Source organism: Pelodiscus sinensis, chromosome 4, assembly GCF_052426305.1.
Source record: "Pelodiscus sinensis isolate ZL-2025 chromosome 4, ASM5242630v1, whole genome shotgun sequence".
Classification (NCBI taxonomy): domain Eukaryota; kingdom Metazoa; phylum Chordata; order Testudines; family Trionychidae; genus Pelodiscus; species Pelodiscus sinensis.
Window position 1 is genome coordinate 131,273,050 of NC_143055.1, and position 15,679 is coordinate 131,288,728.

Below are 15,679 nucleotides of genomic sequence, written 5' to 3' on the forward strand. Positions count from 1 at the left end.
CAGTGAGGATGACCTGACTGGCCTTTCAGGCGTCAGGAGTTACCACAAAATGGCCCTGAGGGAGAATGGGATATGACACAGCTTTATTTCAAGGCAATTCAGTGACTTAATCAGAAAAAGCTTTTCTTTTATGCTCAATTTGCTCCATCTTTTGTAGACTATTTTCCGACAAAACCACCCCTCCTGGGAGAGGCAAGCCGAAACAGCTGCAGGTGTCCCCACAGCTGACAAAGACCCCTTGTTAATCAGCTCTGTGATATGTCGTTTGGAGCCCTCCCCCGCCGCCGCGACCTAAAGCAAAAACCGGACGCCCGGTCAAAAGAGCTATTATCCTAGAATTTCTTAACCACCACTGTTGCTCTACAGCAAGCAGAGGAGGCGTCCCCCTTGGATAATGTGCCCCCGAGCCAAGAAATTGCTGCGTTGGTCACTGATCGACTTGTCGATTCTCAGCACTCTGGGCAGAGATGGGAATTCAGCTGGGACCTACTGTACCAGCAATCCGCTAGCTTCTTATCTTCAGTTCTTCTTCTACCAGGCTTCCTCGCATCGCTGCTTCGAGCCAGCTCCAAATTTTAGCCAAAGCCTCACAATTGTTTCAACGATGACACTGGAGGGGTAGCCAAACGCCAGATGTTGCGTTAGTAATGCTGCCCAGCTCCTACGAAGGATAGGTTGCAGCAGCACCAGAAGCAAACTGGACCACCACCCGAGAGAGAGGGGAACTTGGATTTTCAGGGACAGATGTGTTAAGACAGTTTGAGACGCAGCATGGTTTGATGGACTGGACGCGGCTCTGGCAGACAGGAGCTTTGGTTTCTAATCCCACCTCTCCTGATGAATTGCTACATGGACGTGCTACGTAAAACACAAAGCGTTGATAATGACAGTGCTGTCAACAGGGAGCTAACTTTGCTGAGGGATGATTCAGAGACCAATTGAATATTTTCCTTTTTATGTCTTACAAGAAGATTGAACTGGTGTCGCTTGGGTCCTTAGCTCAATTCATTTTTGGTTTTGGGAAAATAAAATGAATGGCCTGCAGGCTGTCTGCGGGGAGGGAGGGCAGCCCCAGCCTCCAGTGCCCCCCTCTTGCCTGCAGGCTGTCTGGGAGGGGCAGCCCCAGCCTCCAGTGCCCCCCTCTTGCCTGCAGGCTGTCTGGGGGGGGGACAGGCGCTGAGGGCTGGCCCCTGCCTCCAACAGTTCCCCCATGGCCTGCAGCCTGTCTGCAGGGGAGCAGGGCTCTAGGAGCTGGCCCTGGCCTGCAGCACCCCGCCTTCTGCGACTTGCAGGCCTGCATTCTGTCTGGGGCTGAGGCATGGTTCCTGGCCCTCATCTTTCTTTGGAGGAGGGGGCTTTCTGGGTGGGGCCAACTCTGTTTTGGGGCCAACTCTGTTGCTATACTGCCCCCAGCTGGCCAGTTTCTTACTCGTGCGCCTCCCCCCAATGGTCACTGTGAAGTATAGCTGTCCCCTGTGCTCACTGTCCCCATTAGTGACTGGGAGTATCGTATCCCTCCTCGTTCTGTCCCTCCCTTTCCATGTTTGGGAAAACAGTTCCATTCCCAGAACGTCCCATTTTCCTGGCACAACCAACCCCATACCTTGTTTTGAGTCAGGGTGAGAGGGAAGCTGCTTATCGAGTGTGGTGGTCCTCGCTCTTACCATTTAGGAGGAGTTCGTGAACAAACAGGCTCACAGACAGACAGACAGACGGACTCACGGACAGACAGACGCACAAATATCTGAAACAGCTATTGATATATTTTAGAAATGTGCCTCCACCTGTCCGTGCGTTTGTTTGAGGCTTTTCCTCACTGTTACCAACCTGGCCAGTTGGGCACTCCTCGTTAGGTTGTTAATTTTTTCAGCTTTGCTGTCTCTGATACTCTAAAAGGAGTTTGTCAGCCGCTCTCCTTTAGTAAAAAAGTGGGAACACTAGAGCTGTCATTCGGACACGTGTCTCTGGGCTTGCATTGGGTCATACGATACACCGTTCCTTCAGCACTCAAGGAAACGGTGCATCAGATGAGAACTACAGGGTTACCAGAGGTGCTGTAATTTCATTTTATCACTGTGATAGGTTTATATTTTGTAGGAGGGCTATCGGCAGTTTTCACAGAATCGTAAGCGCTCAGAAGGACCTTGAGAGCTCATCTACTCGAAACACCTGCAGGGAAGCAGAACCAAGTACACCCAGACCATCCCTGCGAGGTCCCTGGAGGTTTTTAAGAACAAATTGGGCAGCAATGGGATTCCACAACCCCCTTTGAAGCCTGTTCCAGAGCTTAACGAACCTTATCATACAAAGATTTTCCTAATCTCTAACCTAAGCCTCCTTTGCGGCAGATTAAGCCTTACCTTCTCGTCCCACCTTCAGCGCACAAGGAGAATAACTGATAACTGTCCTCTTTATAACAGCCCTTTGCAGCCTGGAAACATGTTGCCAATTCCCCCCTCAGCCTTATTTTCTCAAGACAAAACATGCCCAGCGTTTTTAACCTTTCCTTAGAGGTCAGGTTTGCGAAACCTTTCATTGTTTTTGCTGCTGCTCTCCTCTGCCGTCTCTCTAGCTTCTCCCCATCTTTCTGAGATGTGGCAGCTAAAATGGGACACAGTTCTCCAACAGAGGCCTCAACTGTTCTGAGCGGCGGGAGACAGTTCCCGCCCGAGTCTTACGTGCACCCGACACTCCTAGCAATACACCCCACAACGATTTTAGCCTTTTTCACAACGATCCCACATTGCTGACTCGTATTCAGTGTGTGATCGACTGTAACTCAGGACCCTTTTCAGCAGTGCTGCTGGCTCGCTAGTCAAACCCCATTTTGAGGTTGGGCGTTTGATTTTTAACTTCCGAAGTGTAGCGCTTTGCACTTGCCATCACTGACTTTTCTTTTTCTTAAACAACTTATTAAGTGAAATTGCTGCGGGAGGCGCTACGTCAGTGGTTCTCAAAGTGTGGGCCATGACCGTCTTGCAGGTGGGCCATGAGATCAGATTCGCCCACCTCCCCAGCAGCCAGGAGCCCACGCTCCAGCTCTACAGCTCCCTCCCTGCTGTAGTTGGAGCACCAGTTTCCCCCTGTGTGGGGAGGGAGCCAGAGCCTTGCAGGCTGGGTCCATGGGGGAGGAAGTGTCTCCATGTGGTGATACTTCCCTTCTCCCAGCTGGGGGAAGGGCAGCACAGGAAACTGCTTGCCAGAATCACAGCCAATGGGAGCAATGGGGGGGGGGGGGGGCTGAGAGCAATGGGATGCATGGAGCCAGGTAATCACCCCCATACTCTTCCTGCTGAGACCCTACATCCTCACCCTGCTCCTGCACCCCCCTCCTGCCCAGAACTCCACCCTCAGCCTGCTCTGCACCCGCCCTCCCGCCAAGACATCACATCCCCCATTTGCACCCCACCTCCCACCCCGACTCTGCACCCCATGCCCTTTTACACCTCACCACACCTCCTGCCCGGGACCCCACCTCAGCCCGCTCCTGCATCCAACCTCCCACCCCGACTCTGCACCCCCATGCCCTTTTACACCTCACCACACCTCCTGCCCAGACCCTGCATCCCCATCCCTATCCTGCTCCCTGACAGCCCCCTCCCACACATTGAACCCCGCATTGGCCCCACCCTAGAGCCTAGGGGGCTCTACAAAACCCACTAGCCCTGGGACCCCAGCAGAGGTACTGTGGCTTGTGGGCGGGGAAGGGGGGATCAGGCACTGGGGGGGAGGCAGAGTCAGGCTTTGGGGATGGTGGTGGGAAGAGGCTGGGTTAGGCTCTGGGAGTCAGGGGTCGGTTCAGTCTTTGGGGAGGCAGGTCAGGCTCTGGGGGGGCTAAGGGGAGGGGGCAGGTCAGCTTTTGGGGGGCAGGGGCAGGCTTTGGGGCTGTCCGGGGGTGGGAGGGGCAGGCAGGGGAGGGGCATGCTTGGGGGGTGGGTCAGGGTTTGGGGCTGGGGGGGCGGGGTCAGGGTTTGGGGGGGGGGGCAGGAGCCGCAGGAGGCGGGGCCGGGAGCCCGCGGGCGGGGCGGGGCGCTGCGCTGCGCTGCGCTGGGGGAGGCTGCTGGAGCCAGCGCTGCGCTGCCGGGAGCCGCGGGCCGGGCGCAGGCACCGGGCGGCCCCGCGCGCCAGGTGAGTCTCCCCGCGCACCTGGTCCCGCAGCGGGGCACGGGGGGGCAGGTGTGGGTCGCTCTGCCCCCCCCCCCCCCCGCTGTTTGCAAAGGGGGGGGTTGCTCCGAGCCCTCCCCACGCAGCGGCGCTTACGGACCAGCCCCAGCCCCCCCGGGCGCCGCTCCCCGGCTTGTGCCTGGCCGCCAGCCCCTGGGCGGTACCTGCACGGGCGGGAGCCGGGCTGAGCCCTGCTCTGCCGGACCTGCCCCGCAAAAGCCCCTGGGCGCGCCGTGGCCCTGGGGAGGTCTGCGCCTCTGGACCGACCCGCGAGTGGGTCCGGGCGCATTTGGGGGAGCAAGTTTCTCCCGGTGGCGTGAAACGTCCTTCACACTCGTGGGGCGGGGGAAGTTTGCATTGAACAGACCCGTGCAGATCGCGCTCTCCGGGCGCACGGTGACTTTCCCCTCGCTTTGTATTTCGCTTCCCAGCGCCATGTGGCTTGTCATCAGGGGAGCTGCTGGGAACAACGTGTTCTAGAGAGGCGCCTGCTGAAGAATGTGGATTTTGCACGGGGGGGAGTTGCAGCTGGTGTCACCCTTCTCCAGAGTTTGCATGAGTTTGAGAGCTTTCCATTTGTCCCATCATGTAGCTCTGGGGGAAATTCTGCAGTTGGTGCGTTTGGAGCCTTAGTAAAATTGTAGAATTTCTCCAGGACTGATTCTTGCTCTTCTGGACCTGTGATAGTATCCAAATGTGTAATTTCCCGTTGATTTAAAAAGTAATCCTTATGTACTACGTAATGCCAGTAAAAGGTAAAGTGTTGCTAACAGTTTAATTACAGCAGTATGGCTTTATAGAGAATAGTGCTTCTCAGTGTGATTCAGGAAGCTGTTTTTTTTTAAAAGCTTCCAACCAGAATAGAATGTGATCTTCTATTCTAGTCCTTTTGACTCTGAAGATAACTTAATGGATGCAAATAGTTTTACTTTTGGCTATTTATTTAATACCAGGGAATGTGTGACTAATTAAATGTCTGATCATGTACACATATTTTCAAATGTGGAATTATGAAATGTACATGCAGAGGCTTAAATAGTACAGGCCCAATGAGGTAAAAAAATTAACTAATTATTATTGTTTGCAGAATTTCTTTTTACCTAACACACTGCAAAGGATATTGGGATAGAGAGTCACAAGAACAAAGAGGAATGGTTTGTGGGTCACAGGTGAAAAAAGATAGAGATCCCCCAATGAGTGTATTTCTTAGGGCAATTACATACCAAATTATTATTGGATTTTAATTTAATTACATTGACAATGAAAACTAGACAGGAAGCAATTTCTGGAGTCTTTGATGTGGATTTAAGCAAACTTCATTGTTACTGCCCCCTATAATTATTTTTATGGTGGTAATAATTTATCTTCAAACGTCATATGACAATATAGTCCATGTGTGACCACTTCAGCAATTTTTGTCATGGTATTAAACATATTTCCCGTGATAATCCTTTTGTCAACTTTCTGATCCCATTACTGGTGTAAAAGGGAAATTCTGACACCCTCACCTCCAAACAGACATTCTAAGTTCTAAAACAGGTAACTCCTGCATTATAAATCCAAAGCAATTTGAAACATCTCAAGGGAAAGTAAAAAAGAATATATTATTTAAAAAAAAATCTAGGCTACAGTAATATGTTATGGTGAATTATGGAGCTCTGGCATTCGCCCTATAGTTCATGTTGCACTTAAGTGTCCATTCATATCCTATTTTGCCCCCTTCTGGAATCCACCAAAAAGTAATGTTTGACTTACTTCCAGACCTAAGCTTACCAATTTTAAGGTAGGCTTTTCTAAAAACAAGAGATGCAGATCAGACAAGTGGTCCCTGAGCTATAATATCCTAATTTTTGTTGCCACTGTACCGCAGTTAAATAGAACATAGTTAATTTGTAAAAGTCTCAGAGGGGTAGCTGTGTTAGTCTGCCACTTTAAAAAAAAAAAAAAGAGTAGTCCTGTAGCACCTTAGAGACACTAAAAAAAATTGTGTGTGTATATAAATCATGAGCTTTTGTGGGCAAAAGCCACTTCCTCAGATGAGTGGAGAAAAAGATGCACCAAACTTTAGTTGATCAAAGTGAACTTTTAAATTTGGACCATGGCTAAACATTGTTGAGTCTTGTGAGCTTAGTGTAATGCACCAAATCTGCATCCTTCTCAGCTACCCCATGGATTTCCTGGGGTTAGCTAAACTGTGCCTGCTTTCTGGGACTCCAATCCCAAGGATTTCCCTAGGGGGCTAGGTTCAGGGGTCTGTTGTGAGACTTGGGGGGTTAAAATTTAAATGTAAATAGAATTTAAAGTTGGCAGTAAAGAAAGGAGAATGACTGACTGAAAATAGAGAAGCCATTCTTGGGGGATTTCCTCTTTCCATTACCGGAGAGGAAAGAGGGGCAGGATTCCTGTCTGTAAGTAATCCAGGAGCAGAGAGTGGTTAATCTGTGTGTGGTCAATTTCAGGCTTGCAGACAATAGGCTATTTCAGTTAACTGGCACTATTCTTTGTAACTATAGGTAAAACAGACCAGAGCTTTCTCTCTCTCAAATTGGATCCAAGAGCAGATTAACAGCATCTCTGTCAGGAAATGGTTTCTGTTACTTTTCCATATAATCCTGATTTAGGGTGTAATTGCTGTTAAATTTCAGGGTGGGGAGAGGATGATAGTTGCCAGGGCATTAGGTTACAGAACTTGCTTCTAGGGATGTAAAAGGTTAACCCCCTGCTTCAGCCCCACAGCAGGCCTCCTGCGGATAGGGGCTGCTCTCCTCCAGAACAGCCTCTGTCCCCAGGAAGTCAGACCTGCCATGGACAAAGGGCTGATCTGGCAGGGGCTTGGAGCTGGCAAGGGGACTGGGAGCTAGCAGCTAGCTCCATCCAGTGTGGGGCTGGGAACAGAAACCCGGGAACCTGGGGCCATTCCAGAGAGGCTGGAGTGGTCCCCCGCCCAGGATCCCGCTTAGTCTGTTAAACATTGGGTTAACCTAACGTTTAACCGGTTAACTCCTTAACCGGGATTTTACATCCCTCTTTGTTTCCCCAGCCCTGGTTTTTCTAGGAGTAATTTTATTTTGCAAAGGGGATTCATAGAATCATAGAGCTGGAAGAGCGCTCAGCAAGTCATCAAGTCCAGCCCTCTGCCCAAAGCAGGACCAATCCCAACTAAATCAACCCAACCAGGGCTTTGTCAAGCCGAGACTTAAAAACCTCCAGGGATGGAGATTCCACCCCCTCCCTGGGGAACCCATCCCAGTGCTTCCCCACCCTCCTAGGGAAATAGTTTTTCCTAATATCCAACCTAGACCTCTCCCACTGTAACTTGAGATTCCTCATCCCCGATCCCATTTTCACAACCATGAATACATAGTGACCAGACTAACCCTCTGTATCAGCCGCCCCTTACCCTTGATCCGGAGCCAGTGCGAGCCTGTTTGTATGTGCTCATTAAACAATGAATTAATTCTCGAAGGGGTGCCGCTTGTTTGCTCTGCCCTCCATCCTCGTGGTAGAGTTGTGCATAGAAGTTGAGGTGTTTTAGCTGCTTGTGTGGGCTTTACCTAAGCAACGAAAGAAGCCTTATAAACAGTGAGCCTTTGTAGTGAAAGCCGAGTAAGTGTAATTATAACCTTTCCCCTCCCCCACTTAATAAAAATCTTCCAGTTCTCACAGATAACATGTTCTGCCTTTCCAGGGGGCTCGGCCGCAGGACAGCGCGTGTCTTTCGGACGAGCTCGAGAGGCTGCACGCAAGATGAACCGCGGAGCTCAGCATACAGGATGCAAAGGGCCATCTGTGTGAACCAGGAGGGCCTGAAGATGTCTGTGTGCAGTCACTTTGTGGAGCACGTTTGGAAACCTGGCTCCTGCAAGAACTGTTTCTGCCCTAAGCGTTCACACCGGCTGCAGGCGTCCCTGGAACCGGAAGCGAGTAACTTGCCCTCACGCAACCTAAATGGAATTAGAACCAAAGCGGAGGCTGCACCTCCGGAGGATGAGTCTGGAGTTGCCTCGCCTTACTCGAAGCCAACGATTGCCGTGAAGCCAACAAGAATCAACCCAGATGTGTCTGACGCATGGGCGGATGTGAATATGAATGCAGATATCTCGCAGGTAATGATTAATAAGGGGTGTGGTGGTTTACAGTGCTGCACCCGTTATAATATTTGCTTTTGGTGGGGAGCAAAAAAGATATTTGCTCCGACAAGGCTAGTGTGTGTCTACTTCCATTGCTCTTTATTTTGGGGGTCTGTGGGGTTTTTTTAAGCCAATATATTTTCTGCCTCCTATGTTTTCCATTTGATTTTTGAACATTTGACACCAGATTTGTGTTTCTGATGCAAAATGCTTGGCTTCTCGAGACACCACTCGCTAAATCTTGTGGGACTTCGAATAGTCCTGTAAAAGCTGATACTTTGAAATAGTGTTACTTAGGCTCTTGTTATATTTTTAATTGTGGAGAAAGTCCAGAGAAAAGCAACAGAAATCATGAAAGATCTAGAAAACATGACCTATGAGGGAAGACTGCAAGAATTAGGTTTGGTTAGTCTGGAAAAGCAAAGACTGAAAGAGGATGTACTAGTTTTCAAGTACCTAAAAGATTGTTACAGAGGAAAAAGTTGTTCTGCTTCTTGTCCTATAATCAGACATTAAGAAACAGGCTTAAATTGCAACAAAGGAGGTGGTTTAGGTTGGACATTAGGAAAAACTTCCTAACTGTCAGGGTGGTTAAACACAGGAATAAATTGCCCAGGGAGGTTGTGGAATCTCCATCATTGGAGACATTTAAGTGCAGGTTAGACAGACACCTGTCAGGGGTGGTCTAGATGGTGCTTAGTCCTGCCATGAGGGAGGGGACTGACTGGATTTGATGACCTCTCAAGGTTCTTTCCAGTTTTATCATTCACCCAGATCGTCAACGACTCCCCCCCACCGCCCCATCAGCTGTTAATGGCTCACAGTCAGGGCGGATAACCGAGCAGCCTCGATGTGAGTGTGATGCTGTTCCGTTGTCAATCTCCTGAGTCGTTCAGTCCCCCTTATCTTCCTCAGTAGGGTGGATGAAGGGCGGATGGTGTATTAAGCAATGGTCACATCCGGAGATGGGACTGAGCAGCCAAGCTGTGTTTCTCCCAAGATCTGTGGGCGTCCGGCTCTGGAGTTCTGGTTCTGAGCCCTTCTGGCTCTGCCAGATAAATACTTGGTAAGGACCATGAATATCGTGTGCGGGTTACGGTATCTTTGCCTGATCTCACTTCTCTGCTATCCCTGAATTCCCTGCCTTAGCAAGCTGATGACTGGTTGTGTAGCCCCACTGAGCCGAGGAGGGGTGTCTGCCCTACAGCGGCCCGGCAAGTTCTTCCTCCAGTGGCTGATCATTGCAGCGTTGTGGCATTTATCCTGCACCAGCCAGCCCTTGCTTTGAAAAAAAGCCTGCTCCCACCCAGCCAGAGAGCCAGCTGTACCCTTCCCCCATCTATTTCTGGATTAGGGATGCGGGTAATTGGCTAATCGAGTCGTCGATGGAATTTCCATCGATTAGTCGATGAGGAGGGAGACTGCAGAGCTGCAGAAGGGCTAAGCTCCCAGCCCCGGGAGCTAACCCCACTGTGGCTCTGCCTTTTAAATGTATTAAGAGCTGTCACGCTCTTAATACTTTCAAAAGGCACATGCATGGCGGTGGGGGGGAGGGGGCACGCAGGCAGGGTCGGGCGTGAGCCGGGAATCATCCTGGCGTCTATTAATACATTTAAAAAGCAGATGAGTGGGTGGAGGGACGTGGAACGAGACAGGACAGCTCATTCCCAGCTCGCTCCCGGTCCCCCCACCCCACTGCGCCTCTACTTTTAAAATGTATTATGAGCCAGGCAGCTCTTAATGCATTTAAAAAGCAGCCGCACAGCCGGGGGGAGTGGGAGAGAGCGGGACTGCTCCTGCCCCGCCCCTCCTCTTCCTCCAACGTCTGGGATTGGATGTGGGCCAGGAATCAGCTGATTCCCAGCTCACGCCGGTCCCCGCTACCTACGCCTTTGCTTCTTTTGCCCTCCCAGAGATGGTGTTGGGGGGAACTGGCTTGTAAGCCGGCTCCTGCCCCCCCCCCTTGCTGCGCCTCTCTGATAGAAGCAGCGGGGGAGAAGCGACCAGTCGGGTCACTATCCAGCTATCTGATAAGCATTTGCTCATCGGGTAGTCGCCTACATCCCCATTCCACATACAGCCACACAGAGGCGACTGGAGAAGGGGAGCCCCGGGGAGCGTGCCAGGAGACCCACGCAGCTGGGACCACCTTGCCATGCTTCCCCTGCTGGTGAGTGTGAGCAGCTCAGACCCCTGCTGCGGCTGCCAGGCATCGTCCCCTCCCGCCCATGCTGTTGGAGGGCCAGGGGCCCAGTTCGCTGGGCACGTGCGTGGCCGCTCAGGAGAGATTTCAGTGCCGCCCCGCTGATGAGCTCCGCCCCGCCACGAGACTTGTGCTTCCGCCTGTCTGGGTGCCCACAAGTGATTCCGCCCGCGGATGGAAGAGAGTAGAGGGGACGTGGCCCCACGCGCCGCCCCTGAGTGTCAGTGGCTACTAGCGAGCCGCTTGAGAGTGGAGCGGAATAGAAATGCTCTGCTGTATTTTATTAGGATTTCAGACCCTGCCTTGCGGCTGCGTAGAGCCAAGTTCTCACCCCGGTGTGGTCGCCTCAATGCCGTTCAGCTGCTTTCAAGCCAGTGCAGTTACACTGGTGGTCCTCCTGCTGGTGATAGCAGAATCTGGCCGACGGGGAAGTTTCTCTCCCCTCTAACTAGATTCTGCCGTCTCCGATCCCTAGGGAAGTAGCCGGTGAGCGGTGAGCGGGCCTAGGTTGCACTCTGCAGTCCATGGGAATCTCGCTTCTCATCCCTTATAAGAAAAATGGTCACTGGCCCATGGCGGAGAGAGGTGGTAAGGAAGGATCCGGGATTCCTGGTCTTGCTAAGGCTACTCTCCAGTAGGGGTAAAGATACGGCCCTTCAGAGCAAGGGGGTCATGCCCCCAGCTGCGTACAGTAGAACCTCTGTTTCGAACACCTCCGGAACGGGGGCTGTTCCGGGCTCTGAACCGTTCCTCACGCTGGACAAAGTGGACTGGTGGCTTCTTTCAAAAGCTGATGGCTGAACCTGGACTTGACTCATAGCTTTGAAACTTCACTGCGCAGAAGAAGAATGCCACTTTTTAGCCATCTTAAAGGAAAGACGCATAGAAACGGGGTCTCCACCTTGTCAAATCTTCTTTGAAAACGTCTAGTTTAATGTTTTTGTTTGGCAGTTTGCATTTAACACCATAGTGTACGGTAACTGCTCTGTGTTGTCTCTGCCACGGTCTGATGTCACACTTCGGGCTCCCGATGCAGTGTGTGGTAGGGATGTAAAGGACTAGTTGACTATCCCATACGCAAATGCCTGGGGTCTGTGCGGCATTTAAAAGCAGCAGCGCCGTGGGGAGCCCGGGATCAGTGGGGGGTCTCCTAAGGTGACCCTGAGCTCTGTACGGCGCTTCTGCTTTGAAACGCACAAGAGCCCTCGCTGTGGCTCTTGTACGTTTCAAAGGCAGGACACGGAAGTGCCTATCCACTAGTTGAGTTGTCGTGGAAATTCCATCGACTACTCGACTAGCAAATGAATCGCTTCTTAACATCCCTAGTGTGTGGTTGACTGCTCGGCTCCTAGCTCTGAGGTTCTACTATAGCTACTAGAAGGGCTTCTTGCCAGATAGGCCCTTGCCAGTTACACTGTAAATTCCCCGTCTAATGAAGTGTGTTTTCCTGAGGGAACCCCTTCCTTCTAGAAGCTGTACAGCCCCCAAGCTGTCCATCAATGGCTATTAGCCAGGATGGGTAGGAATGGTGTCTCTAGCCTCTGTTTGTCAGAGGGTGGAGATGGATGGCAGGAGAGAGATCGCTTGATCAGTACCTGTTCAGTTCACTCTCTCTGGGACACCTGGCATCGTCCACTGTCGGCAGACAGGATACTGGGCTGGCTGGACCTTTGGTCTGACCCAATATGGCCGTTCTTATGGTTTATAAATGGGAAAGGGGAAATAACGCCGCATGGAAGAACTACTCTTTGTAATCTGAGAACATTCAATGATGTGCTGATGACTCTACGTCGAATACACCCGTACCGTACGGCAGGTTGAAGCTGTTACTGCCTCTCCTGGGGAAGAGCTGGACTACGAAGGAAAACGGATACCACCTTCGTTACAGTGACATAATGAATAACGCCAGCACTGCAAAGGGCGCAGAAAGCAGGACATGTGTTGCTAGCCGACAAGGTTACAGTAGTTACCTGTGTGGTGAGTCCTGGGGTTGTTAACCGGTTAAACAATTAAAATGATCCCAGTTCACCATTCACCAAGGTGGTGTCCCTCTTGCCGGCTGGCAGAGCCAGCCACTGGAGTGAACGGGTAAGGTCTGGTTAGCGGTAAGTCTAATGCTAACTGGTTAGCCTCTTAGCTCCCTAATGAATCCACAGGCGCAGGACAGAACTGACCATGCACCGGAGGGGGGTCTGCCGCAATCCGCCTTTTTCTTTCTTTTAACGCATACCCTGACCACGTGTTTTTACCTTTGGCCCACGTAGGTCAGCTGGAGAATGGCGTCTGAAAACCAGCCCCTCGCGAAGCCGGGGGAAGCGCAGCGGACGGGCCTCGACCATTTCAGCAGCAGTGCTGTGAGGAAACCCTTCCTTCACGCCACACCAAATGACTGTGTCCCTCCGTGCCGCCAGGGCTGCTCCAGAGGGGGCCTGGAAAGCCGAGGGGAAAGAGCTGTCCCCTTCCGCAGTCTGGCGTTGGAGGGGGGCTGGGAGGACAGAGCTGTGCTTCGGAACAAGGAGAAGTTTGCCTTTCCTCAGAGGGGGCTCTGCCAGCCGCCATCAGCCTTGGCTGACAGCAGCCCTGCTTCCACCCCGGACTCTACCGGCTGGCCACGCCTTGGGCAAGGAGAAGGCACGACGCTGTCGTCGGTGAGCAGCGACGGCCGCAGCTCTCCCGGCACAGAGAGCGAAAGTGGGGATTACTGTTCAATTGCACGCTGTAGCATGGAGAGTCCTGCCCCCTCTCCACAGGGCCGGGTGGCCTGGAGCGACGGCGGGAAGCCAGCCCCGCGGTTCTGGGGGTGGCAGGACGCTGCGGCGAGTCCTCAGGCAAAGGCGAGGGCCGTCCAGCGGTGCGAAGAGGAAGGCAAGCGGTTGGACGTAGACTCTGGTTTTCAAAGGGAACGTTGTTTACGGGACTCTCCTCAAAAGAACGCCCGTCCCCAGCGAAACCCGTTAGTGCTTCTCCCTGGCGCTGCCGCCCTTTCCGACGGCGTGTTGAGCCGCAGTGGGAGCAGCAGCCCGCTCGCTTTGCCTCAGGAGAACGACTACTGTGCTCTTCTTGAGCCATCGCCTCTCCCCAGAGGCAGCCCTGTGGAAAACGCGAGCGACGTGCCGAGCCCGGCCCCTGCCTCACGACCTGCCCAGCATGCGCAGCCTGCCCCCGGCGAACCCATCTATGCCGAGAGCACCAAGAGGAAAAAGGTGCAGCCCAATAGTTCTGGTGCGCCGAGCAAGAGAGAGGGCCCGGCACGCAGTCCTCTCAGGGAGCAGGCCTGGAGCCTGTGGAGAGAAGGGCTGCAGGGCCCAAGCAACGGGAGGGAGTACCAGGACCCAGCCACGCAGGTAGCAGCGAAGATTACCATTATGGCAGCGCACACAGAGGAGGATAACCGGACGATATTTCTGAGCAGCCCAGACTCCGCCGTCGGGGTCCAGTGGCCCTGCGCTAGCCCCACCTCTCATCCAGACTTTGCGATGCCTTCGCCTTCCTTCGGGCACCGAGAGGGCTCCCAAGCCGGCAGAGAGATGGGTTCGGGGGAAAGCAGCCCCTGGTTTCACCAGCCAACGCAGACCCAGGGCATCGCCAATGAGAGTCCCACTGTTCCCCCAAAGTTGCCCACCAGCAGCCCGCCCGGCAGCGAGGGGGTGCAGGTGCCTTCCGTCAGCTGTCCTGGGACAGAAATCTGGGGCGGTAACCACCCCAGTGATGCCAGCACCCAGTTCTCCTCCCAGAACTGCCCCGAACCTGGTCCCTCTGGAGCACCGCCTTCTCTCTGCTCTCCTGCGGAGGAGCCCAGCAGGGGCGCGCCCGGCCCGGCCTATGAGAGGAGGCAGAAATACTCGGGTACCACGTGGAGCAGGCAGTGCCGGATAGAGGAGGAAGAGGAGGAAGAACCGGGCTTTTTAACTGGCATGCAGGCAAGGGAGGCGGAGAACGGAGCAGCTTGTCTCCAGCACGTGGAAGGCTGCTCTGGGCAGGGAAAAAAGCCCGGGATGAGCAAATCAGCCTCTTTTGCTTTTGATTTCCCTAAAGACAGGAGTGAAACTGAGGAATTTGCACCTCCTCCTCCCCCGCCAAAGAAACAGCCCAGGTATAGACGGGTGTGTGTGAGTATGCATGTGCTACCGTATGTACTGCTGAGAGTCACTAATTGTACGTTCTAAACCAGTGGTTCTCAACCTTTTTTTATAAAGTACCCCTTTAAAAAAAATTATAAGTACCCCCCAGTACCTACAGTTTTCAGACACACAAACATTTTTTTCTACCATTGCAACACATTTGTTTAAACAACTTAACCGTAGCCGGGCGGGCAATGACATTTTTGGGTGTAAAAAGCACAAAAATAATAAAGCGCTGTAAAAAATAAAACACAGATTCAGTTTTCTCCAAATTTCAGTTGTGTTGACGTTACCCCCCCCCCCCCCCAGACTTCTCTCGGGTACCTCGAGGGTCCTCGTACCGCTGGTTGAGAACCACTGGTCTAAACACTCCCGCAGAGAGGGCTGCTGCAGTGGTTTTCCTCCTTTTGTCCTTATTTAAAATCTAACCAGCCTGATAAAACCTGACTTTCAAGGACATAGGGAATTCCTGTGTAGCTGTGTAATGGCTTTCTCCGTAGGGCAGTTGGTAGATGACCTTGCGCAAATGCTGTGATCTGGTATGGCAGTGGTTCAGGGCTGCGATGGAGAAATAACCCATTTTGTTTCCCCTTTGATCATTGTATTCATACGCCAAGCATCTAACGATCCGGGAGATTCAGCCTTTCCCACCTCTGGCATGGGCAGCGAAGCCCCCCCATGCGCAGGTAAACTCAGGTACATGCTAGGATCTTACACCACGCTCCTCAGAGTGTTTATCTGTCTCTGTGAGGAGGAAGCTGGTAGCACTGCCTCTCGATAAAATTGCCCAACAGGTTCCACAATTAGGACTTTATGGTCAGTTGCTTGTAACTTTGCCACACTTAAGCCTTTTGCGCCAATGTTTTCCACGTTGGGCGTCTGCTTTTGGAAATGTTCCGCTAGAATGCTTTGGTTGTTCCCAAGAACGAAGTGACGGGGGAATAACTTGTTTTGTGTATGTTGTGTACTGCAATCAGGCTGGGAGGCACGAGCACTCCAGGCTGTGAAACAGGCACTAGGGATGTGAAAGTGTAACCGTGTGCACGGTTAACTGATGGTCC

General features: G+C 52.4%; 1 protein-coding gene across 2 annotated transcripts in view; it reads left to right on the plus strand.

Annotated features, from left to right (window-relative positions):
* Positions 1-4,020: 4,020 nt before the first annotated feature.
* PRAG1 (PEAK1 related, kinase-activating pseudokinase 1) overlaps positions 4,021-15,679 on the plus strand; it is a 42,731-nt gene continuing 31,072 nt past the window's right edge. The window contains exons 1-3 of one of the 2 annotated variants that reach the window (XM_075929344.2): positions 4,021-4,128; positions 7,853-8,270; positions 12,762-14,590. In XM_075929344.2, the coding sequence (XP_075785459.2) occupies positions 7,938-8,270; positions 12,762-14,590 (2,162 nt within the window). In that variant the 5' untranslated portion in view covers positions 4,021-4,128; positions 7,853-7,937. Of the gene's footprint in view, positions 4,129-7,852; positions 8,271-9,223; positions 9,361-12,761; positions 14,591-15,679 lie in introns of those variants that run through there. The other variant, XM_075929343.2, reaches the window with a different exon arrangement.